Here is a 25,193-nt window from a genome sequence, read left to right on the forward strand (position 1 = left end):
CTAGAAAAAAATAGTTATTTTTAAATATTTTTAGAAACAATATCTTACTACAGATGAGCTTTATAAATGGAAAAGATCTTACTATCCTTGTTAAATGCATATATTTACATTATATATTTATATTATATTATATATTAATGTTAATATTTATTGATATAATACAAATACTAAAATAACTATATTATATATGAAATATATAAAAATTATTTACCAAGCCTTCAGTCAAGTGTACCCAGTACTGCAGACTCTTATACCAATTTTGCTTAATTACAACAATTCACAGAGGTTTCATAGATGAAAGACACTTAATGTGGATTAGAACAAAAAATCTGTTTTCCCAAAGATTGTTCAATTAAATAAATTTGTATCAACCACTAAGATACTCCTTGGAATACAGAGTAAAGGAGACATGGTTCCCTTAGAGTCTAGATAATTGTAACAGGAAAGAGGGATAAAATTAAACCTGACCTTAGTGTTTAAAGAAAATAATATATATTAATGTAGATATAAATTGTTGTAACTTTGGAAAATCTAGAGATACAAAACATACCCAAAATTATCTACAGCCATACCACCCTGAACATGCCCGATCTCATCAAAATATACCCAAAATCTCAGAGATAGCCACTTGATCCATAAATATCCTTCCAGACACACATATACATATATACATGCTTTTAAAAACACAAATCATTATGTATATAATATTTTATAACTTGTTCTTTCTTAACAATATATAAATACGTATCCTTCACAACCATTTTAAACATCCTTTTTACTGACTGAATAACATGCCATTCTATCACTACACTAAAATTTGTCTAATCGATTCCTTAATAGTAGATATTTAGGGGTCCCTCCAATTTTTTTTATTCAAACAATGTTGTGATGAATACCTCTATGCTATAAAATCTCAGCAAACATACTAGGTTAAGTCACACAAGTAGAAGAATTATTCAGTTATCTTGAGGGCTTTTGATATATCAAACTGGGTGAGATGGGATTTGACTTCAAATACTAATATTTGCAATTATTCAATCTTATATGTTAGCTAGATCTTCTGTCTGGTAGATTATAAAATACTCCATTCCTAATACTATGAAAAGCCTCCCTCCTGGACTGAGCTGCCAAACCCTCAAACGTATCCCGAAGGAACCACTGCTTTCCTTAGACTCGGTCTTCAGAGCAACTTCTCAGAAGATGCAAATTCAACTCCAGCCAGCAATTTTCTGCTCATCAATTTTTAATAGAATTGCCTGAAATTTAATTGTTGGTAAGTCTTGTAATTTGTGAGTCCAAATCTATTTTTGTATACCTTTCAGAGAAGTAACTTTAAGCCTATAAACAGAATTTTAAGAATTACATGAAATACAATTACCTCTCAGCAGCAAACATTCTTGTTTAGATCATCGATACTTTGCTGATGAACAGCTCCTCCTATGGTTATCTTTTTTTTTTTAATCTTTTTTTTTTAATTTATTTTCAGTATTTATATAACAGTATTCATTGTTTTTGTACCACACCCAGTGCTCCATGCAGTCCGTACCCTCTCTAATACCCACCACCTGGTTCCCCCAACCTCCTACCCCCCCACCTCTTCAAACCAATGAGAGACTATGGTTATCTTTTTATTTTAATAGTGAAAATTACTACTAATACTATATAAGAAATAGAAGGAAAAATAACACTTAAAAGGAGGAACAAGTTCTCCTAAGAAGAAAATATACAACTACAACTACTTTATTTAAAAGGCCCATTTCTAAATAAATAAGTAAATAAATAAAATAAAAAACCTGTTTCACATGTAAAAAACATAACTGGAGAGAGAAACAACCAAATTGCATTAGTAGCGTTGTGGACACCAAATTTAACAACTAGATATTTTCTGCAGCATTTTGTTTCCCAAGTTTAAAATTAAATTCTCCAAATATATCGTTCTTCCCATATTAGATATTAATGAATGCGTTTCAAAAATGTTTCTTAATTTCTACTTTTACATACATTTTTATCTTAAAGCTTCAGTGCTCCTTCCTTCCTTTTTTCCTCCCTTCCTTCTTTCCTTCCTTCCCTTTCATCCTTGAGTTTAACCTTTTAGCTATTTTTGCTTTTTAACCTATTAATTTTTGTCAGACATATCTCTAAATATTCTTGACTTATATAAGTTGGGATAGGGGTAGGGACTGGGAAGCTGACCAGCAATGAATAAATCAACATTCCTATGTATTTCTTTCAAAAAGCTATCTTAGTCAGTAATTTTTCCTCATAATAATTTTTCCTCATAATAAATCCTAAGCAAGTCTGAGTCCATTCCCTAAAATCCTAAATCAACAAAATAAGGACCTTCTGCCTATGTGGTTCCGAGGTAAAAATCTATGCCATGATTTTCCTCAACCAGCCTTGAAAAAATGTCTATGCCAAAGATGGGTAATAATGAATGGTTCATTTATTCAATAAAGTTACTGAACGTCCACCATGTGTAAGACACTGTGTTGACTTATATGTGAACTCTAAAAAACAAAGAATAAACAAACAAAAATTTAAAATGCCCATAAATACAGAAAACAAACTGATGTTTGCCAGGGGAAGAGGTATGGGGAGATGGGCGAAATGAGTAAAGAGGAGTGGGAGATACAGGTTTCCAGTTATGGGATGAAGAAGTCACATGGATGTGTGATACAGCATAGGGAATAGATCCAATGATATTATCATAGCTTTGTGTGGTGACAGTAGCTACATTTGTGAGCACAGTGTAATGTACAGAGGTGTTCAATCGTTATATTGTACATCTGAAATTAAGGTAACACTGGATGTCAACTATGTTCCAATTTTAAAAAGAAAAACATTTTTAATAAATATAAATATCAACTCATAGAAAAAAACCACTGTGTTGTGTGCCATGTGCCACATAAAGATGCAGAAGAAAAAGTCACTGGAAGTAAAATGAAGGGAAAAAATAAGACTACAGAATATTGTCAGTGGAATAATTTATATTATAAGGGACACTCTATCCAAGAATTCTCCTACTACCGATGTTAGAATTTCTCCAATAGATCCTCTTACACTAGAAACTAGGAAAAGAAAGAAATGCGTGCCAAATTAAGTTCTCAATGATAAGAAATAGGAGACATTACCTTGCCTGCTCCAGTAGATCCAGCAACTGCCAACAACTGTCCTCTTTCTATCTTGAAACTGATGTCTTTCAGGACAGGAGCACTGAGAAGTGAGAAATTGCTGAAGAAGAGGCTGTTGTCAGCATTGGAAATTTTTCTGTCGTTACTGTTTTGTTTTGCTTTCTCAAGTAATTCCCCAAATCCCTGAAAAAAAAAATATAGAAAATACAAAGGTAAGTTTTTCAGGTATTATCAATAGGTATTTGTGAAACAATATGTATTTGTTTCATGTATTAGCATATGTCATCTGATCCACACTTTATAGCATGTAATTATATACATGAGTTCTAGAGCACATGATGCGAAACACTGAAAATTTTAATAAAGCGTTTAATAGAAACATAACCTCAATATCCTAGATTGTCACTCACCCCTAAATTAAACTTTATTTAATACTGAAGAATATGTGTACCTTCTCCTATAGGATGAGCAAATAAATGTTATCTAATCCTCAGCACAATAATAATATCGGAGGTAGATTTTCCAATCCACCTCTTTCAAAGCAATAGACCTTGTGACTCAGAGATGAAATGACTAAATTGGTCAGAGTGAATTACAACCCAATCTGACCTCTATTCTAACATGCTGCTGGCACCTTCTTCTAAGAAGCCTAAAGCATTTAAGTAATAATCAAGTATAAATGTGATGAGAATGCCAGATAATTCAGATGAATTCCCTTATAGGAGAATAGTGGGAGGAAGGAATTCCCTTTTGAAAGTGCCCTGCTTCTCTATTGCCCCATGAGAAGCTTTAGGGGAGCAGTCTTCAATCCAGAGTAACCAGCCCCAAAGACTGATCATGAGGAACCTCATGTACACAGTCTTAAGGAAATTGATTCCACATCCTCAGGCTCCAAATACACTCCTTCCTAAAATCAATCTGCCTGAGATCCACTAGCTGTTTATCATTTCTTCTTTCCCACTTCCTGGCTCACAATCATACTTGTCTCACTTGACACAGAAGAGGAGTTTGTCCTCAGTCCTAAGTCTTATTGTGCTGTCCTTCCTGGAGTCTAAAATCTTCTAGGACACACAGAAAGGGACCACAGAAGAATAATTTTTTCATGAAAGAGGGTCCCATAGAAACAAAGCCAGGAATACTGAAGGAGAAAACATCTCATTTCACCTGAAGGCAACCTGTGGGTCTTACCAAGATTAGAATAAGATTGTAGAAATGAGAGGCAGGATAAGGCATTTTAATTAACTAATTCTTTGATAACTTACTTAATTTTTAATAATTTAATAAATTTAGTTGGTACATATTAATTATTTGCATTGTAAGGTTATGATAATTTTTCTGACATAAAGCAAGCTGAAGGCTTGACAATGAGAACTGACTTCATAAATTGATTTATTTTCCATAAACTAAATGCACTCAAACTATAATGCCAAAGTTTTGACAAAAATCCATTTAACATGCTTAGACAATATATAATAAACAGGAATTACATGTCTTGCCACCACTTAAAACTACATAAGAATTTATGTCAACTTCACAATGTGTCAGAGATTATGTGTCATAGTATTCCAAAATTCCTTTATGTCATATATAAGCCATGAAGTTTGGAAACCACTGCTTTGAGTTCTCATGATATGGACAGCTAACGTCCCCCTTAGTAATCAAACAACTAAAAGCAAAGCTTTTAAGAAGCAGACAATAAAAAGTCTTTTTAAAATAGGACAAAGGCATTTGTTATTTTGTTATTAATTTTTTTTTAAGATTTTTATTTATTTATTTGACAGACAGAGATCACAAGTAGGCAGAAAGGCAGGCAGAGAGAGAGAGGAGGAAGCAGGCTCCCCGTGGAGCAGAGAGCCCGATGTGGGGCTCGATCCCAGGACCCTGAGATCATGACCTGAGCTGAAGACAGAGGCTTTAACCCACTGAGCCAGCCAGGCGCCCCTATTAAATTTTTTTTTAAGATTTATTTATTTATTTTAGAAACAGAGAGTGTGAGCAGAGGAAGGGGCAGAGGGAGAAGGAGAGAGAATCTCAAGCAGACTCCCAATTGAGCATAGAGCCTGACCCGGGGCTCAATCTCAGGACCCTGTGATCATGACCTGAGCCAAAACCAAGAGTCAGATGATCAACCAAAGGAGCCAACCAGGGACCCCTCCCTTATTTATTTATTTATTTACCTCACAGATATTTATTGAACATCACCTCTGTATTAAAGACCACTTCAGGGGCGCCTGGGTGGCTCAGTGGGTTAAAGCCTCTGCCTTCGGCTTAGGTCATGATCTTGGGGTCCTGGGATCAAGACCCACATCAGGCTCTCTGTTCAGCAGGGAGCCTGCTTCCTCCTCTCTCTTTCTGCCTGCCTCTCTGCCTACGGTGGTCTCTGTCAGATAAATAAATAAAATCTTTTTTTTTTTTTTATTTGACAGAGATTACCAGTAGGCAGATAGGCAGGCAGAGAGAGGGGCAGGGAGGGTGGGAGAGTGGGAAACAGGCTCCCTGTCGAGCAGAGAGCCTGATGCGGGGCTTGATCCCAGGACCCCGAGATCATGACCTGAGCCAAAGGCAGAGGCTTAACCCACTGAGCCACCCAGGCACCCCTAAATAAATAAAATCTTAAGAAAAAAAATAAAGACCACTTCAAAAATCCCACATGGGAGAATAACTATGAGTAGATATTAGTACTGAAACATGCTTAGTGCTAGAACTGAAAATCACACCAAATTTTATAGGAGTACATTACAGAGGGAAAGCAACTCAGCCTGGAACTTGACCAAGTAAATGACATGTAGGCTGAGTTAGGAGGGATAGAAGTGGGATCTCACCAGACCAACAAATGGTATAGGTGCTCCAGGAAGACAGATCTGCATATACAATGGTTCAGGCTTAAAAAACAATATGTCTCAGAAATGGTGAGTGGCCAGGTCAGATGTATGTGACAAAATAACAAAAGATGTCCTTGGTAAGAAGGGTAATGCAGTCTGTTGAAAGTGGGACTTTTAACCAATAAGCACTTGGACCAACGGGAGGCTTTTGTAGCTAATAATCTTCACTTCTGTTTACAGAAGTAAGATGCTTATTTCAAGACAATTGGAAAATGCAGAAAAGCAGAACAAATAGAAATCACTTGTAGTACTACCATTGTGAAGAAACCATACTTAACCTTTCAACTGAAATCCCTCCACTTTCTCAGGACGCCTGGCTGTCTCAGTTGGTTAGGCGTCTACCTTCAGCTCAAGTCATAATCCCAGGGTCTTGGGATCAAGCCCCGCATCAGCCTCCCTGCTCAGCAGGGAGTTTGCTTCTCTTCTCCCTCTGCCCTCCCCCTGCTTGTGTTCTTGCTAATTCTGTCTCTCTCAAATGAATAAATAAAAAATATTAAAAGAAAAAAATCCCTCCACTTTCTTACCTATATATATAAATATATATGATTTTATATATAAATATATACATATAACCAGGGATGAAGGGTACAGAAAAGCAAATATAGTCAATATTATTGTAATACTTTGTATGGTGACAGATGGTTATTAAACTTAGCATTTTCAAGTGCTATTTTCAAGAACCCTTATCAATACTGATTTTTGGTTTTAGACTTGTTTTAACTTTTTTTGTGTGGTTTTATAGGTGAAAATGGAATCTCACTATTGATCTCACTTTTATTTATTTGCTCCCTGATGAGACTGAAGAGTTTCCATGGTTACATGTCCCCTTAGTTGTACATGAAATGCTTATGATATCCTTTGTTTTTACCCCATTCTTGTGACATCTTTTCATGTATCTGGCTAACAGTTAACAAGTCATTGTAACATACTGAACTTCAGTCTCTGGTGTTGTTGAGGGTATCAAATGAAATCATATACATGTGAAAGCAATATATGGTAAGGCAGCAGTCACCCTTTTTTGTTTTGTTTAAATATGGAGCAGTATGGTGAGTGGCAAAGGGTTTTGGAGTCAGAGAAACAGGCTGACCTTTTAGCTCTTCCCTAATTAGTTATCTTTGTTCCAGTTGTTTAAACTAAGTTTCAGCTTCCTAATAAGTAAGTAGTAATTCTACCCATTGCCAGATTTGGACTGAGTATGGAATCATATATAATTCACCAAGGACTTGCCCCTTGGGTAACTGGGTGAATGGTGACGCCAGCAAAGGAAATAGCAAATACATTGGAAGAGGCAGGTGTGTGAAGTTTGGTGAGTGGTGAATGTAAAGTGCTTGAGGAGCATGCAGGAAATTTAGAAATACATGTAAGAAGTCATGAAAGAAGCTGGGGCCATAAATTTGCCTTTACCATCACATTGATGTCAGTTGGCCCTGAGCTTGAAGTCACCCAGAGAAGGCACGAAATGCTAAAAGAAAACCTAAGTGGGACCCAGTGCCCATCACCATGGAAGCAGCAGGAAAGAGGTAGAAGTTGTGATCTGAGGATAAATAATATGGAAAGAGTGGTTACACTAAAGCTAAGTCATCAATTCAAGAAGAAAGGAACTGTTTTCTTGGGTTGGCGAGTGCAGAATCCAGACTGCAATAGGGAGAAACCCATGAAAGATGAGGAAATGACAACAGTTGTGGCAACACAGGGACAGAGAGATGAATAAGGTTTGGAGGATGAAGCTGGGTGGGCAAAAACAAGAGAAGACTTTTTTTTAAACTGGAAAATATTTGAATGGGAAAAGGAGTCAGTTGAAAGGAGTTATTGAAGCTTCTAGAGAGAGGACTGCTGGCCTCCTCTTCTAAGAAGATGAAGCAAGGTCAAAATAGTTCAGTCAAGGGCAGGGGGAAACATCCGTCTTTCTCTTAGACATGAAGGAAAGAGGAACACATAATTCCGAAGGTGAACAGGAAGCTAGAAGCATTCATACATGATAATGGCTTCTCCTTTCTTTCTGTTTTGTAGGAGGAAAGGCCATGCAGATCATGAGAGAAGTAGGGACTCAGGAAAGTGGTAAAAATCTGGAACAGCTTCTGGGGAAATGGTAAAGAAAATGAACTAAAGACAAATGAAAAGATTTCCCAAGAAGGTTTACAGGCCCCACTGAGGTTAAAATAAGAGCAGTGTAAAGCTTACAAATGACGGAGGTGTATTATTTTTCCCAACACCTACTTCACCAAGGTCCATAAAGTAATGTTTTGCAGCAAAGGATTCAGTGGAAGGAAAGGGGAATTGAGAGAGTTGCAGAAGAACTGAAATGACCGGTCTTGGAATAAGCAGATGTTCAAACAGGCAGGGTCCAAAGGGAGCACTGAAGAAACTAGAAACCTTGAACCTGAAAGACTACCGTACAGGTAGGATTTAGAGACAGAGCTGAACGGTTAGGAAATTCTGGGCTGGGAACAAGATTTCAGAGTGTAACATTTGTAAACAAGCACCACTATCCTGAGCAAATATGATCAAGAAGTATCCGGAGTTTGGCAGGTGATAAAGACTGAAGGACAAGGATATAGCCAGATGGGAGGCAACAGTCAGGTGAACGGCTTGTAGACTATGACTTCTGGATCCAAATTCTGGCTTCAGTTTCTGACAGGTGTGTGAGCTGAAGCAGGACACTTAACCTTTCTTAGCTTCCATTTTGTTATCAGTAAATTACTTAGGTCACAGGAATGTTAAGTGAATTAAATAAGACAACACGTTTAAAGCACTTATCCTAGGCCCTGGCACAGAGTAAGGTTTCGAACATGCCACCTATTTTATAAGATGGAAGAAGGGGGAAATGGAAGATTTTCACAGCAAGCAGGGAAACAATTTTGTCTGAAATTAGGAGGGAAAATGTTAAACTTCTTATTTTCCCCTCATGCCTAGAATGGCCTTTGAAACTCCTAAAAACAAAGAAGTAAAATCAATCTGATCCCTTTCTGACATGACATTTTCCCACAAACAATTCTGCTAGACAGATAAAGAATTATTCTCTAATCTGTATCTTCAAAAATGAAGTAAAGTGTAGTCCTGGCTATTAAGTTGCTTATATAAATAAAACCAGTTTCAGATATTTTGGAAAATGTAGAAATAGGACAGTGGTTTCATAACTCCTATCTTTACTCAACAGATAATAAATGATAATAGGAACTCAATAGGTGTTCTCAATTGTCAAATATTCCTTCTTGAGAGGCTGAATATCCTTGATAATATTTTTCTGACTTGGAGATATACAAGAGAATTTTTAAGAGGGAATGGAAATAAGTAAAAATAGAAAACAACAAAGGCATGTGTCTTTCCAACATCTTTATGTAGACCACTATGTTGCAAACACACTGGACAGAACATGACATAACAGAAAGGAGCATTTCTTGAGGAACTATTATGTGCATCGTTCTCTGCTGAGCACTTCACGCTTCATGCTTCACAACAAACTTGCAAGAAACCAGGCACTGGTTGTAAGGGAAATATTAATATTTCATTTTATGGCTGGAGAACCAAGTTCTCCACAAGTAATTTGATATTGATTACACACAGAAGACATGGCAGAGCTAGAATTCACGCCCTGCTCTTCCCGAGCTCCAAAACCTATGAGGCTAGCATCACTTCCCAATCGTAATTGATCGAGTAAAAGTAGCAGCTCCCCTCCCGGAGCTACCAGTTCAATTATCATTCTAACTTTCTTGTCTATTAGGATGAAAACCAGATTCACAAAGGAGAAAATGTTGACGTATTTAGAGCAAACAATTAAAGAAAGAATTCTGACCTCCTCCCAGAAGGCTGTTACATTCTCCATCACTACTTCTGTAGTTGTTAAGTTATATTCCAACGTCTTATACTCTTGCTTTTGTAAGAAATCCTGTTTACAAAAGAAGGCAAAAACATATTGTAGAACTAGAATAGCATTACTGCATTATTACACCTATTTTACACTCTGATGGTTCTGTATCTTGTATTTGGATTTTATGAAGATTATTGAATATACTAGAAATTACTTCTTAATAAAATAATTGTTCACAATGTTCTAAAGTTAATTTGCCAAGCACTTGGATTTATCACATTTGAAAGGCACTTTTAAAACGTGCTATTTTATAAAACTGGTTTTATACATGAGATTGTAACACACAACTGATTCTTCCTTCTATTCTTACATATGAACCTGGTGATAAATTTATAAGGCCTCCCTGAGTTACCCACCAATGTACCTCAATTCAACATTAGGACAGACAGAAAGCTAACGTCTTCACATCTGCAGCACCCTCCTTATTAGAAGCATTGATAGCATCACTTCTTTGGGTTATGTAAACGTATGAAGAGCTGATATAACTGATTTTAAAGCATCAGAACCTTGACTCTAAAAGAAGGGCTTTATTAGACATTGGTAGGGTTCTATGAGGAAAGGTGGGAACATCAGGAAGAATTAAGTGCCTATATCCTGAAGTTCTCACCGCAGCAGGTATAGAGAACAGCCTGCTCCTTGTCTCACTTTTGCTTTTTCTCCTCTAATCTTCTCTCACTCACTATCTCTGTTTTGGTTTCTCTCTTCTTCTCCCAGTTTTGTTTCTCTGCCGGTGTTTCTGTTCACTGACTCTCCCTGTCTTTGTGATATTCTCTCTTTGAGTCTGTATGTATGTTCATGTTCTCTCTCTCTTCTCTCTCTCTCTCTCTCTCTCAGTTGAGAAGGGTTAACAGACAAAATAAGATTAGTCCAAGAGCTGCTATGGTCCTGAGCTACATTCTCCAATTAGTCTAACTCAGAGATCTCAAACTCACATATTTTCAAGAAGATAAACTTAAGGAGGGTGCCTGAGTAGAGATTGTGCAGAACTGGAAAGGGCAGTCCCCCTTTGAGGGAGGAGTTGCCACAGCTTATAAGGAAAGAGGACCCAGTTCCTACATATTCCAATTCTTCAAAAGAGGCTGAAGATACGATTTATTGTATATGTAACATCTCCCAACTTTTAAATGCTCGCAACTAATGCAAATGGGTTGTTTGTTTTTAATTTAAAGATCAAGTAGAAACAGTTTCAAGGCCAAAATTAGGTCCATGGGCAACCACTGGCATAGTCTGGCCAAGATTACATAATGGCAGAATGACCTAAAAGTGGCTCATGCTGCACCCTCATTTTTCCTTCTATCACAGTGATTTTTTTTCTGGTTAAATATTTAAATGAGTATCAAAAAGGTATAATAATACATTTTTGATCTGCACATTAATTATAAAAATTATAACCACACAGAAATTCATGCTGGTGATTCAATTAGCTTTCCCATATACTGGGTATAATCACCTGAGGGCTTTAGAACTTCTCTTCCAAGCTACCAGCTACATCAGCATTGCCAGCGTGTGACATAAAATGCCACTCTCATCTATCTTACATTCTGGAAAGTATGTTGAAAAATTTTTTATAAGTTTAAGGTGAATATTCTCAGTTTTAGCTGGAATATTTTATAACTTCCTGGTCAATTTTTTGCACATTCACCAAATTCATTAGAACTGATCTATTGGTTGATTACTTAAATAAAATTCTCCAGAATACAGAAATAATATTTTCTTCAACTTCTTTGATTTAAGAGAATCTCACAGGCCTTCATTTATTTCACTGGGCTTCATCACAGAGGCTCATTAGACCACACATACATACCAAGAGAGGAAATCCTGTGCATCGAACCAGCCCAAGACCAAGACTTCATTTCCAGAGAGTTTGCTTGCTATAAAAGTTCAAAACTGTTCTAAAATCATTGCATATGATGCAATGTTAAGTACATTACCTGTATTTTGTTTATTGCTCCAAGAGAGTCATACCATGTTTGTACAGCCCAGGGGAATTGCCGAGTGATTGCCATGCGCAAAACGATGCAGAATGAGATGGTTGTGAATATTTTTCGGAGGGCGATTGTTTTGATCAATGCATAGGGAAGCACAGATAAAATCACCACAAAGAACCCTGAGAAGAAGAAGGCTGAGCTATTGACGTATCTCACATAGGCTGCCTTCCGGGTCAGTTTCAGTTCTGTTCTATAAAAAAAAATATATAAAATTTTGGAATTCTTATTAACTTTTCAAATACCAGGCATCTTGGAATGTAAATACCTGACCAGAAGCTCTCAAGGTTTTCTGTCTGTGTTCTGATCCTAGCACCACCCTATATGAGCTGTGTGATTTTGGGCAAGTTATTTAATCTCCCTGGGCCTCAGTTACCTTCTCTGAGAGAGGGATGGTAATGAATGCACCAGTGTCTTGGACATCATATCTGTAAATATTATTTTTATATTATAATTCATAATCTCAATTATTATTTCTATTGCTAGGATAACAATATGTTAATATCTTTAATCACTTCATTATTAGTTCATAAGATTAGTAAGACTTTGATTCCAATTTTTTATTTGTTGGTTAGTGTTTCAAGCAGTTAAGTGTGGGAATGAGGACAACATTGTAAGAGTTATAAAGGAAAATGTGATTTTTCCTTTGTGATTTCCTAATGGATTCTTAACATTTTAGAAATTCTAGCTTGGCTTTGGGGAACACTGAAAACAACATCTAAGCAACAAAGGTATAGTTTCTCAAACCTTAGCATGGGTGAAAATCACCTGAGAAACTTGTTAAAATACAGCCTCAGGCCCACCACTGAGAGATACTGACTGAGTTTTCAATAGGCTTCCAGAATCCATGTTTTAAACTAGAACCCAAGCAATTCTGTTGCAGGTAGCTTTTGAAAAGTTAGAAAAGAATAGCTACTCTATCCTCTCTGTCTCTCACGTTAGTATAATTACTTGCAAAAATCATCTTTTTAAAGATTTGATTTCTAAGTAATCTCTACACCCATCCTGGGGCTCAAACCCACAACCCCAGCATCAAGAATTACACACTGCACCAACTGAGCCAGCCAGATACCCCTGTAACAATCATTTTTTACTTCTGATCTTCTAGTCTGAACTGCAAATGTGAACTATTTTTTTTTTTTTTAACACATATCAAAGAGGATTCAGTACTCTAGCAGATAGAAAACAGGGAGTGCCGATGCTGGTAATAAGAGAACAAAGCTGTCTTCAACCTCCACCCCACTCTGCCAGGACCAGAAAAATTAAAGTCAGTTGTGATCCTCCTCTTCGGCTCTTGCTGGGGGAAAGGCAGCCAGGAACAGAGAACAGAGGGTTCTGTGGCGAAGAGCGACACAAGAGCTGTGCCTGGCATCTGGGGGCTAGTTTCACACATTTGTAAAATTCAGAGAAGTTCTCATTCTCAAGTGGTAGAATTCAGGGGAAAAAAAAATTTTTTTTTCTTTTTTTTTTTAGTCTGAAAAAAAGTCTAATCCTGAGCACTCTGATAAAGAAAATTGAGTTCCATGTGCCCAACCTAGACAGTGATTCACATTCTAACGTGGTCTAAGGCTTACTTATTTCAATCATTTAGCACTGAAGGCGGACTGGGATTTTGGAATCTCACTGGGGTTTGACTCCTGGTTCTGCCAGTGATAGCTACGCCATCTTACATACATCCACATGTGTAGAAGAGAAACATACCATCTCCCAGGCAGAGTCGTTGCCACGATAAATGAGAACACAGCAGAGGCCTGGCACTAAGAATCTACGCTTAGAATCCTTAATCTTCAACAGAAAAAATAAAGAATAATATTGGCTAGGCTCATGTTAATAAAATGCTAGAAAACCCTGTTCACCAAAATGTTCACAAATCTGTGAAAATTGTTGTTGAAATGTGTTAGAAACCATTGAGGAAAATGGAAGAAGTGGTATGACAAGAAAAGAATAATGGACTCAAGAACATTTATAGGGATCACTTACAGAAAGCAGTATTCGCCATAATAAAATCACTTGTACTTTATGAGTCATAAAAATATTTTATCAGTTTCTTATTTAAAAAAAAAAAGAACTTGAAAGTGACTTTATTACAGAAGAGCAGTAAAGGAGTAGATTGCCAGGGAATTTTACATAGTCTCCGCCCAGTTCAATAGGGGCCCAGGCTGAGGTAATCACCCCTTCGAAGCATATCCTGGCAATTTCTTTCAGAATATCACATTTTATTTTTTTGAGTGCAAGCAACTCTTGTTTCCCATATTTACGTCAGCACTTCCCAGCCTTTTTGGGTAACAATTTCATGCCAGATTAAGGAACCAGATTATACACGTTACAACCAACCATTTGGTATTAGAATTGGTCAGACAGAAATACGAAATAGAAAGGATGAATTTCATCTTTTGAGAAAGAAAGATAAAAACCAAAGTCAAGAAAAGTCAGCACCTAGAATGACCAGGAGTTTAAGTTCAGGTCTGAGACAACCAGATCTTCTGATCAACTCCTCATCCCCTTCTTGGTATGCCTGTGCTTACAGGCATAGAAGTGACCAAGAGGGTAAGTCTGATGGAGAACTCACTGTTAATAAGAAAAACAACTTCAACTGACTAAACAATTCCCTAAGATCTTTAAGGATGTTTCTGGAAAGAAAACACAATTCCTTTCCTGGATTTGTCTTGAAAGGCATAATAAAAACAGGTGACCAATGATGTTTGGGAAATATTTACTCTTTCACTCTTTCTATTTACATGGCAAAGGACTTAATATTTCAGCATTTCTTTTGTTGTTCCAATCACACACCTGCAGCTCAGTTAGCACTGTCTACCAGAATCAGCAGCCCCAATTCCTCATAACCATATTCACACCATCCAAAAGGTACTATGCTTGTACACTTTTTCCCTGTGAAACTCTTATGTGCTATAGGACCTGAAATTATCTGGTCTTCAACAGTAGTACATCTATCATTGAGTCTCCTAGAATCCTTTTCGACTACAGTTTGTAGAATGTGGACATTGACTGAAGAAAAAAATGGTCTCACGGCTGCAGAAATGTCCTAATTTATATTGTGCCCCAAACTGTCACAGGAATATCTCAATCTGGGCTGTACTTTTTTTGCTGGATATAATCTTTACTGATCAGTGAAAGAGAGGATATCTGAGGTGAAATAAGGCTAGAGACAGGTGCCAAGTTCTGATTCTATCTCAGGTGATGGCTTTCTTGCTTCAGCTGACCTCTCAATTACGAGGTTTTTAGAAACACAGTTTATGGATATTACCTGCATTATTACTCTTAGGTTAGGGAAGAACAATGATATGATATTTTAACCGAAGAGAAGGGTTTCTTTCATTTTTCATGAGCCGTAACAGAAGTTAAGTGAAATGGAGTAACAGAAAACCGCTTATTTGGTTCAGAATTATACAGTTATGACTCTGGTCGTTTCATTTAAGGTTTCAATCACCCTCCAGCATTGTGATCATTATTTTAGTCAAGCAAGTATAATAAGCAGCTAGAAACACATATAGGAGATTCTTCTATAAGGCATAAATATCCTTGTAATGAAAAATAACACACTTTACCAACTACATAAAAGTACAGCCCATGAAAATGACTTTATGCCACTTAATATTGATGCATGAATATTGATCTAACTTAAAACAATTGACAGAAACTTCAAATACGAACTGGAAGTAAGTCCACTGTGACATATTAATTTTTAAAATATTAAACATTAACTGGCTAATGATATTAAAATTATCAGAAGGACTTACTGTCTTATGCTTTCAATCATTTTTTCCATTGCTTCCTCCCAGCAATATGCCTTAACAGATTGGATATTTTCAATCATTTCTGAGGTGATCACGAGTCTTTCGTTGATCTTTCCAGCTCTCTGATCTCTGTAAATCAATCAAATACTTAGTAAAACCAAGTCAAATTGTCACTAAGAACTACAAAGGTTTTTTTTTTTTTTAAAGGCCACACTTCTTATTAAACAGGTGGACATTTATTTTACTATCTGATAGAGGATAACAAAAAATAATAGCTATCTTTTAATAAATGCCCTCTATGTACCAGACACTATTGGACACATTCCATAGACTGTCCCAGTGTAGGACACTTCATGGTGCTCCACGAAAAGTGGTTATCTCCATTTTAAAGATGAAAAACTAGAGACTCAGTGAGGCAAAGTGACTTGGAATTCAAGCCAAGAGCTAACAGACTCCAAAATTTGTATACATTCTATCATCTTCTAGCTGACAGACTCTAGAAGTCCTCTATCATAAACTGGCACTGGTATCACTGATTCATTCTGTAATAAAAAGTAACTATGGTTCTGGTGTGATGATCCATGAACTAGAGTAGGAAAAACTTATGAAACTCCATCCAAAATACATGCACTCCCTCCCATACACATACACACATTATCCCTTCTACCTAAACCTTGTGATCTATACAAATGAACTGAATCTTCACATATTCAAAAAGAAATCCTACAGGCTGATAAACCAAAAAAAAATGCCCTGTTGATATAGGGAATATTATTTACATTATTAAAATAATTCCTTTTCAGTGACACCCAGTAAGTAGATCCCGGTTCAGTAAATAGAGTGGTTCTGGATTTACTACAGTAGACTTTGTGAAAATCTAATTTAAAACCCTTCTGAGCCCGGGTACATGACGCGCAGGTCCGGGTGGCCGCGGCAGCGCGCGGCGCGCAGCTCGCACTCGTCGCGGGGAGGCAGTGGACGAGGCCCAGGAAGCCCAGGAGGCTGATCTTGTTCCCCGGGTCCTGTGCTCCTTGTATCTGGAGCCCTCCGCCTCCGGGACTCCCAGCCTTTCCACAATTTGTGACAGTGACGCCACACATCAGCATGGTCCTGGAAAGAACTGAATCAACTGGGGGTCGGGTCAGCCCGATGTTCCTCCTCTTTGGGAGTTCATCCCTCCTATCTGTGGGTCTCCCTGCCCCCAATTGTCAGGGCCCTCTCCGAATGTTCATGGGTCCTGTACAGCCCCTCTCTATTTGAATTTGTAAGAAATCAAGACAGTCTCCTATGGCAAGGGTTGTTGGGGGTGCTGGGGTGCTAGAATGACCAAGGCTGACCCAGTCTTGTCATCACCAAGCCCGCGGTTTGTAAGGGCTGGAAAAACAAAACACATAGACGAACAAGTTAATAAAAAAAAAAAAAAAAATTAAAAAAAAAAATTAAAACCCTTCTGAGCTATGTAACCAGAGTGCTGCTACCTGTACTTCATCATCATTCTCCCCAGCCTGGCTTGAAAAAGGGCAAGGACTATGAGGAAAGCAAGACCACAGAAGGCGGAGGCTTGTAACAAATCCCAGAGCAGCCCCATCAAGAGCGTCACTTGTAAAGGAGCAATCCACACAAAATGTGCCAATGCAAGTCCCTGGAAAATAAAATCACAGTGAAAACCAGTGATGGACAGACAAACAAGGCTAGATGAGAGAAAGTGAGCACAGAGAACTTAGATAATCAAACACATCATGGTTCCCAAAATGCTAACATCAAGGCGTTCATTCCGTGGAGCACACAGCAACGTGCTTAAACATTCTACAAATAGACTAGGATTTCCCAAGGAACAAATTTCGAGTCATTGCATTTTTCAATGTATTTTTATTCAATGGGCTTAAGATGAACTATCTTAAGTATCATGTCAGGGATTTATTTTTCATAACTTACTTCTACTTGACTAACGCAAGAGCCATGGTGTAAACACGCAAGAGTAAAGGGGTTTCCAAAGGCTCTCAGTATATCAACTCTATCACCTGACAAAATATTAAGAATAAATGCATGCTTAATTTAATAGTAACTTACTTAGCACCTGCTGTGGGTTTAACAATCTGTTAAATACTGAGAATGCTAAGATAAATAAAACACATTACACGGTCTGTCCTCAAAGACCTTGCATTTATTTGTGTAATAAGAGAGCACTGAACAAGAATTGTTCAGAGTATCCTATTCAGCCAAAGTAAATAACTGATTTAAAGTATTAAAAGGAAACAAGATCTGATAAAACTTGAATTTTGAAAAACTTTATTAAATACACAGTGAGCTAAGTTGTCTTTGCATTGGGTGGTACTATGAAACCCCAGAATAGTGCTCTGCTACACAACCATCAATGGCAAAAATGGGCAAGGTAGGGATGTGTATAACTTAACCCCATATCACTGTTAACTGACCCAGGAAAACCCTTGGGCTTGTATGCGTTATAACAATAATGCAGAAAAGATTAAATCAGTAGGTACGTACTTCATCAAATTTGTTCAGGTTGTTGGAAAGGAGACTAACAAGTTGTCCAATACTTATTTTATCCAGAACACGGCTTGACAGCTTTAAAGTCTAAAGGGAAAATGGGAAGTTAGGTGATCATGACAAAGAGAAGACAAAGATATGAATAGGTTGCCTCAAGGTAACCTAGTACACACATATGATAAATTGAATGAGTTAATTTATAATATATACATTAACTTATATAAATGAGTATATATTAATAGGGTGGTTAAGAGAAAGTCCACACACCCGGTTATGAAAATCTGGATTTTTTTTTTTAAAGATTTTATTTATTTATTTGACAGATAGAGATCACAGGCAGGCAGAGAGAGAGGAGGAAGCAGGCTCCCTGCTGAGCAGAGAGCCCGATGTGGGGCTCGATCCCAGGACCCTGGGATCATGACCTGAGCCGAAGGCAGAGGCTTAACCCACTGAGCCACCCAGGCACCCCGAAAATCTGGATTTTATTGAGGAGGTAGAATTTAAGATGGGTGTGGAATAATGACTAGCATTTAGGTAAGCACAGATGAAGAAGGAATCAAAGCAGTTAATTTCAAAACACTATTAGAACAGATGACAGGGAAAATTCTATAGAGCTGTATTACACATGATTCAGTAGCAGACTGTCTCAGGTGATTCTGAGTTCTCCAGAGGGCTTCCCAGGGAGCTATGTGCAGAGTAAGCACCTCAGTAAATATTTGTTCATTTAATTATCTCTATCTTCTAGTCACAGGTAAATTCACAGGTAAAGATAATTTAGTTTGTATTTAGATTCATTATATTCTTGTATTTCTTAATTTTTAATTGAGGTATAGTTGACATACAATCTGATCTTAGTTTCAGGCGTACAACATAGTGATTTGACATTTATATAATATATTTAGGTTCATTATTTAAAATATAATTTGAATGTATCATAGCTGCAGACTTTAGAACAAAGCAAAACAGCATTGTGGGACAAAATCTGGGATACTATTAGAGCTAGTAGCTGCCTGCCATGTGGATGGAGCTGATCAGATATGGAACCAGTTAACTTCAGGCTCACTTTAGGGACCCAACCACAGCCACATGAAGATACAACTGCATTTTCTGGTGATGACGCCAAGGCAGGCCAATAAGTGTGCCCAGAGGGGTAAATAAACCAGGTAATAACACAGAAAGAAGGACAGATAAAATAGCTTCAAACCTTTCGTGAATGTGTTATCAAAATAAAATTTTTGTTGATTTATTACATATGTTTTCCCAGTACTTATGAACTGAGGAGATTGTAGCTGAGGTGATCTGATTAAACTGTGGACTCCATTTTTTTCTTCTGCCTCCATAAAAGGCTGTTTTGAACAATAAAGTATGACTATCAAGGTTTTACAGTACACCTGACCTTGCATTTATAATATGGAAGTGTTATGGGTTATTTGCCAGGTAATTTCAGATCCATGTCCCTTATAAGCCAAGTATATAAAGTTTTCACATTGGGGGGAAGAAAAAGAAAAGAAGGGTAAAGCAATACCCAAATGATTCTACCAAAAGAGCTTTCTATAATGACTTGGTAGAGCCAAGCAATGACACATAGTCTGGAAAACACATGTCACTGAAATGACCTTAAGTTGTTTTTATAAGATGGGTAGGTCTAATCTGCATTCACCTAAATCAAGCTTCAGCAACTTGGCCTTCTGACTGGAAAATGCATACAGAAAAGCAGAAAAGGATCTTAGGGTTGCCATGCATGTGTTGTTGCAAAAATTTTTAATTTGCAGGACTCACAGGATGACACAAATCTAACTCAAAATAAAATAGTGGATGAGTATCACAACTAATTAAGGTAGATACTGTTAGTGCTTGAATTATCACTAACAATTGTATACTATACTCATTATCGAACGTAATGATACATGGCATTTTACCACAAGATAATATTTTGTCAATGACTTTAATGCAGACAGTAAGTATTATTTTAATGGGGAGCCAAAGATTCCAAAAAATGATGACATGACTAGTTTTTAAAAATGAAATCTACAATACAGGCAGTTTATAGATGATCAATAATTATTAGCTGAAATGTACTGAATTAATTACCAAGTAGAAACATTAATTATTGCTTCCATTTACTTCACAAGCATACAAAACTGACTTGTGTTTATCCCATATGTATATCAACATGATGTTTAAGACATTTAAAACACAGAGACTGTGCAAGAAAGCATTACCTTCTTATAAATCAAGCTAAACATAGCTATCCTCATCTGCATTCCAATACGATGAAGGCCAAAAATGGCTGGGTGCAGGAGCAGCGTCCTCATGACAAAGAGAAGGCATAAGCCTATGGCTAGGTAAATCGCGATAGAGCGTTCCTCCTTGTTATCTGGATCGTAGGAAGCTATGATTCTTCCCAGTAAGAGAGGCTGGACCGATTTGGTGACTTCCTGAAAAGAGGAAAAACAAAGAAATTAGATTTCATTTCCCTTTCATCAAATGGCCCCACAATTTCAACACAAGGATTCTCATTTTTAGAGGAGGATTTAAAATGGGCCTACACAGAGGGCCACACCATATTTAAAACACTTGACATTACTTTCAATATCTTAGAGCTTTGAAGTAAGATTAGATTTTTGATTCTAGCAAAAGTCATTTGGAGATGAGTTTATGTATAGTGTATTTTGACTGAAAAGTGAATAGTGACCATAGAGCAAAGCTGTGGTTTCTGGAATGGTGTGTTCATTACTAATGACCTACATAATAACAATCTACATAGCACTACTATAGCTACATAGCAGGGTTTATGAAATAGTTTCAGTTGATTATCATGACATACATGAAATATTTTGGCAGTTGAGCTGTACACAGACTTTTTAGAATTAGAAATGTACAGCTGTACCTAAATGTTCTTCCTCTTGAGTAATTTGAACTACACTCCCTGCCACTGTCTAGCCAATATATTTTTCCCATAAGCTGCCATCTCTTTCACAACAGACCTACTTGGTGAGTGGTTATTCAGCTGCAGTTTTTAACAAAATAAGTAAAATGTGTCTTAATCTGATTCAGGCAACTATTTTACATATGTCAGTACTGAATTAGTTTCATCTTGCCTCCACCAAAAGATGACATACTCTCTTTGAACAGTAATGGCTATTCCACAAAGACATCACTAGTACTACCTTGGGAGGGTTCATATTCATAGAAAAAAAAATGTAGTTTATTTTTGGTAGAGAAAAATGTCAATATAATAGGATCATCTGCAAATAGCAAACCAATATAAATCTCACCATAACATGGAACTGTCAACATTCAAGGACAAAGTCAGCACTCCAACCCTCCCCTCAACAGTATTTTCCCTAATCTGTTTGAAGCAGCATGTTCTCTAATATTTACAATGGAACCACTTACAGATAACATCTGATTTTTTTTTTTTTTTTAAAGAAGGAAAACGATGGTAACAAGCTTGGTCTCTGAAACAGAGTCCTTTAAAAAAATCATCCCTATAAATGACTAGGAATAACAAAGTCCTCTATTCTTGATATGTGAGAGCTTTGTATAATTCATGGTTTGGACTATTCTGGGACTAAAGAAATTTCCCAATTTGCCACCAAATAGAATAGTGGAAGCTGACTGAGCTTCGAATGTCATAAGGACTAACATAAATTTATTTGAAAATTTGATTACGTTTCATTATATTGTTTATTACATGTTTATTGTTTTTATTATTACATGTTTATTACATATTTTATGACACAAACCAAGATGCAATTCACTTAATGTTTCGCTTAGATAACAGAAGCCTGAATATCTATTTTTAAGCAACAGTGAAATTCAGAGTCATGAAACCCAAGTTCCTATCTACATTACCTACACTATCTATGTCACCTTAGTCTCTTCCTTTCTCTGGACATTTTCCCCACTGACAAACCAAGTGGGGGCAAGGTGATCTTGAAGGTCCCCTCCAGTGCTAATATCTCTGTTTATATGATTTGAGTCTGAGGAGTCACCTGACAGAGGCTAGAGATTCCTTTGGCAATTTTCCTGGTCCATATCCTGCCACCGCCATAGGCAGCATCTACTTAGGGGGATGCAGGTCAGAACAGTGTGAGTTCAGAAGACTATTTGGGTAGAGAGGGTCAAGTTAGATACACAAGTGATCGCATTCCCGGTGGGAATAATCGTGAGTCTCAATTCAGATCAGCCTCCCAGAGAAAATTTAAGAAGACTGAAAAGACCTGCTGGGAGCCACATCTGGTCTTCCATAAGGATCCTCCATACCAAAGCTCAAATCACTGTAGATGAGTCTAAATTCTTTCATCATTTCTGTTCTACCTGCATACCTTGGACAGGGCCAGATGCTTCTAGAAAAAGGGAAGTCTGCCTGATATTCAGATCATGAAAGAAAATTCAGGTGAAAAGAGAAACTTTGTTCAGGCTTGCAATTACAAGACTACTTTAAAAACTACATTTCTAAGTCCAAAGCACAGTTGTTTCTTCTGATAAAGGTACACAATTAGTTGAAGAACTTCTAAAGTTACATGATTTTCTATAGTGTGTGGTCAGCAAAATCATCACCATCATCATCATCATCTCAACTTGTTTTAAATATATTTTATGTCTTTATCTCAGGAATACTAGACATTATTTGAGAAATATTAAGAAGTTAAGATTTCTCAATATTGAGAAATTAATAGAGTACCAAAAGACTGTAGAAGAATCTATGATTATCTCAAGAAACAACCATAAAGAAATCTGATAAAACTTCAATCAAAACTGGCACTGATACATCATAAATATTCTTGAATATAAAAGTGTTACATTAACATAAGAAAGAAATTCTCCCTCAAGACAACAATCAGCTCCTAATTAATTAATACTAATAAAGTAAGTAATAAAACTCTAGAAGCATTACCTTTAGGTTTAGGCGAACACAAACAATAGGAATACTGGTTATTAGAACAATTTAACATTTTTCCAGAACCTTTAGCTGATACAACTCAAGAGAAATGATCGATGTATGATTATCATAAAGAAGTGAAAATTAGAGCGCCTGGGTGGCTCAGTTGGTTGAGCAACTGCCTTTGGCTCAGGTCATGATCCCTGAGTACCATGTTCGAGTCCCACATCAGGCTCCCAGCTCCATGGGGAGTCTGTTCTCCCTCTGACCTTCTCCCGTCTCATGCTCTCTCTCACTCTCTCTCTCTCTCAAATAAAATCTTTTAAAAAAGTGAAAATTATTATTATCAGCATAGAATATGACTATCCATACAACAAATTTATGTGAATCAAGAGTATAATGGGTAGAAGTTTAAAAAAATAATTATACTAAGAAAATAAATTCCTTTATACCAAGCATAATATTAAATAAGGATCTCATTAATATAACAATTCATATAATATGGGACATTATAAATACCAAATATATATATATATGCGTATATATATATGTATATATACATATGTATATATATATATATATCTTAAATGTATTTTCTAAACATTCCTAAGACATAAAGTCTTAAATAAAAATCTGAAGGACTTAAAAATTATCTATAAAGAAAAACTGAACACTATGAAAATTCCATTCTCATCCAAATTATTTTGTAAGACTAACACAATCTTCACCAGAATTTCAAGTAGATTCTTTGGAACTGAAATTTCAGCACCAAACTAGCAGGGACTGTTTGTTTTAGTTTCTACAACAATCTCAACATAATGCACAACACCTACCACAAAATATCCACTCAGCGAGTATTTGTTGAATCAATGGAAAAAGGATTCTAAATTCCATTTGAAAAAATGAGAAACTAATCAAAAACATTTGAGGAATAAGAAAAATGTGAGAGGGTTTACACTACTGCATACGAAGTCATATTATACAGCTGTTATAATACGTGGCATGACAAAGAAACAGATTTATCTGTGAACAGGTCCAAGTACATGTAATAATTTTACGTAGGATAGGCATTTTAATTCAGTGGAGAAGGTCTAGATTATGCAAAAAATGATGAAGAAACTGGACACTCATTTTTTAAATTAGATTTCTATCTCAAACATACACCAAAATAAATCCCAAATGGATTAGATATTTACATGTATAAACATAAATATTTGGGTAGGAAGGACTTTTAAAAACATCTGATGACAAAAGCAGAGAACAAAGGAAAAAGTTTATAGATTTGGGAGCAAATTTTTAAAAATCAAAACTTCTAATTGTTAAAAGGTAAAAACTCACTAGAAACAAATGGTAGGCTGGGGAAATTATTTTCTCATATGTCAAAAAGAAAAAGACAAGTACTAAAATAGACAAAAAATACAAAAAGTCAGTTGCATGTACAAAAAGAAATACAAATGCTTGATATATAAAAACTGTTTAAACTCACTGGAAACCAAAAATAATGCAAGTAAAAATAATAACATACTCTTTCTCACCGAGCAATTTAGAAATATTTTTTAAATGATAATACGTATTATTGGCGAGGACTGAATTTGCACACTTTAGTAGCAAGAAAGTAAATTAGTATACCTCTTGATTTGCAATTTGAAAATCTGCAAATCTGCTAAAATTAGGTTTTAAATGAATGCGCATTGAAGGACTGTTTTGTTTTGTTTTTTATAGATTTTATTTTATTTATTTGACAGAGAGAGATCACAAGTAGGCGGAGAGGCAGGCAGAGAGAGAGAGGAAGAAGCAGGCTCCCTACTGAGCAGAGAGCCCGATATGGGGCTTGATCCCAGGACCATAAGATCATGACCTGAGCCGAAGGCAGAGGCTTAACCCACTGAGCCACCCAGGCGGCCTCTGAAGGACTACTTTTAATTATGAAAAATTAGAGGCAATATAAATATTTAACAATGGGGAACTGATAAATTATGGCATAGCCACATGAGTCATTAAACATTAAGGTGACTAGGTAGAAAAGCAGCTAATGACAGGAAATACATTAAGAAGAGAAACAGATTTATAACATATTATATAAAGCAATGATCACCCTCCCTTTATTAAGTATATATTCCCATGGGAAAAAAAACTGGATAGACATAAATCTATCAGTAATTATCTAATTGCTTTC

General features: G+C 36.5%; 1 protein-coding gene across 1 annotated transcript in view; it reads right to left on the minus strand.

Moving 5' to 3' along the window:
* Positions 1–25,193, minus strand: part of LOC111152043 (cystic fibrosis transmembrane conductance regulator) — a 163,960-nt gene that overhangs the window by 99,810 nt on the left and 38,957 nt on the right. Inside the window, exons 4-10 of the mRNA XM_022510327.1 lie at positions 20,352–20,567; positions 18,127–18,216; positions 17,100–17,263; positions 15,625–15,750; positions 11,813–12,059; positions 9,807–9,899; positions 3,132–3,314 (exon numbers count right to left, since the gene is read on the minus strand). Of these exons, the coding sequence (XP_022366035.1) occupies positions 3,132–3,314; positions 9,807–9,899; positions 11,813–12,059; positions 15,625–15,750; positions 17,100–17,263; positions 18,127–18,216; positions 20,352–20,567 (1,119 nt within the window). The remainder of the gene's footprint in view (positions 1–3,131; positions 3,315–9,806; positions 9,900–11,812; positions 12,060–15,624; positions 15,751–17,099; positions 17,264–18,126; positions 18,217–20,351; positions 20,568–25,193) is intronic.

Source organism: Enhydra lutris, unplaced genomic scaffold, assembly GCF_002288905.1.
Source record: "Enhydra lutris kenyoni isolate GAN:26980312 unplaced genomic scaffold, ASM228890v2 scaffoldscaffold27, whole genome shotgun sequence".
Classification (NCBI taxonomy): Eukaryota; Metazoa; Chordata; class Mammalia; order Carnivora; family Mustelidae; genus Enhydra; species Enhydra lutris.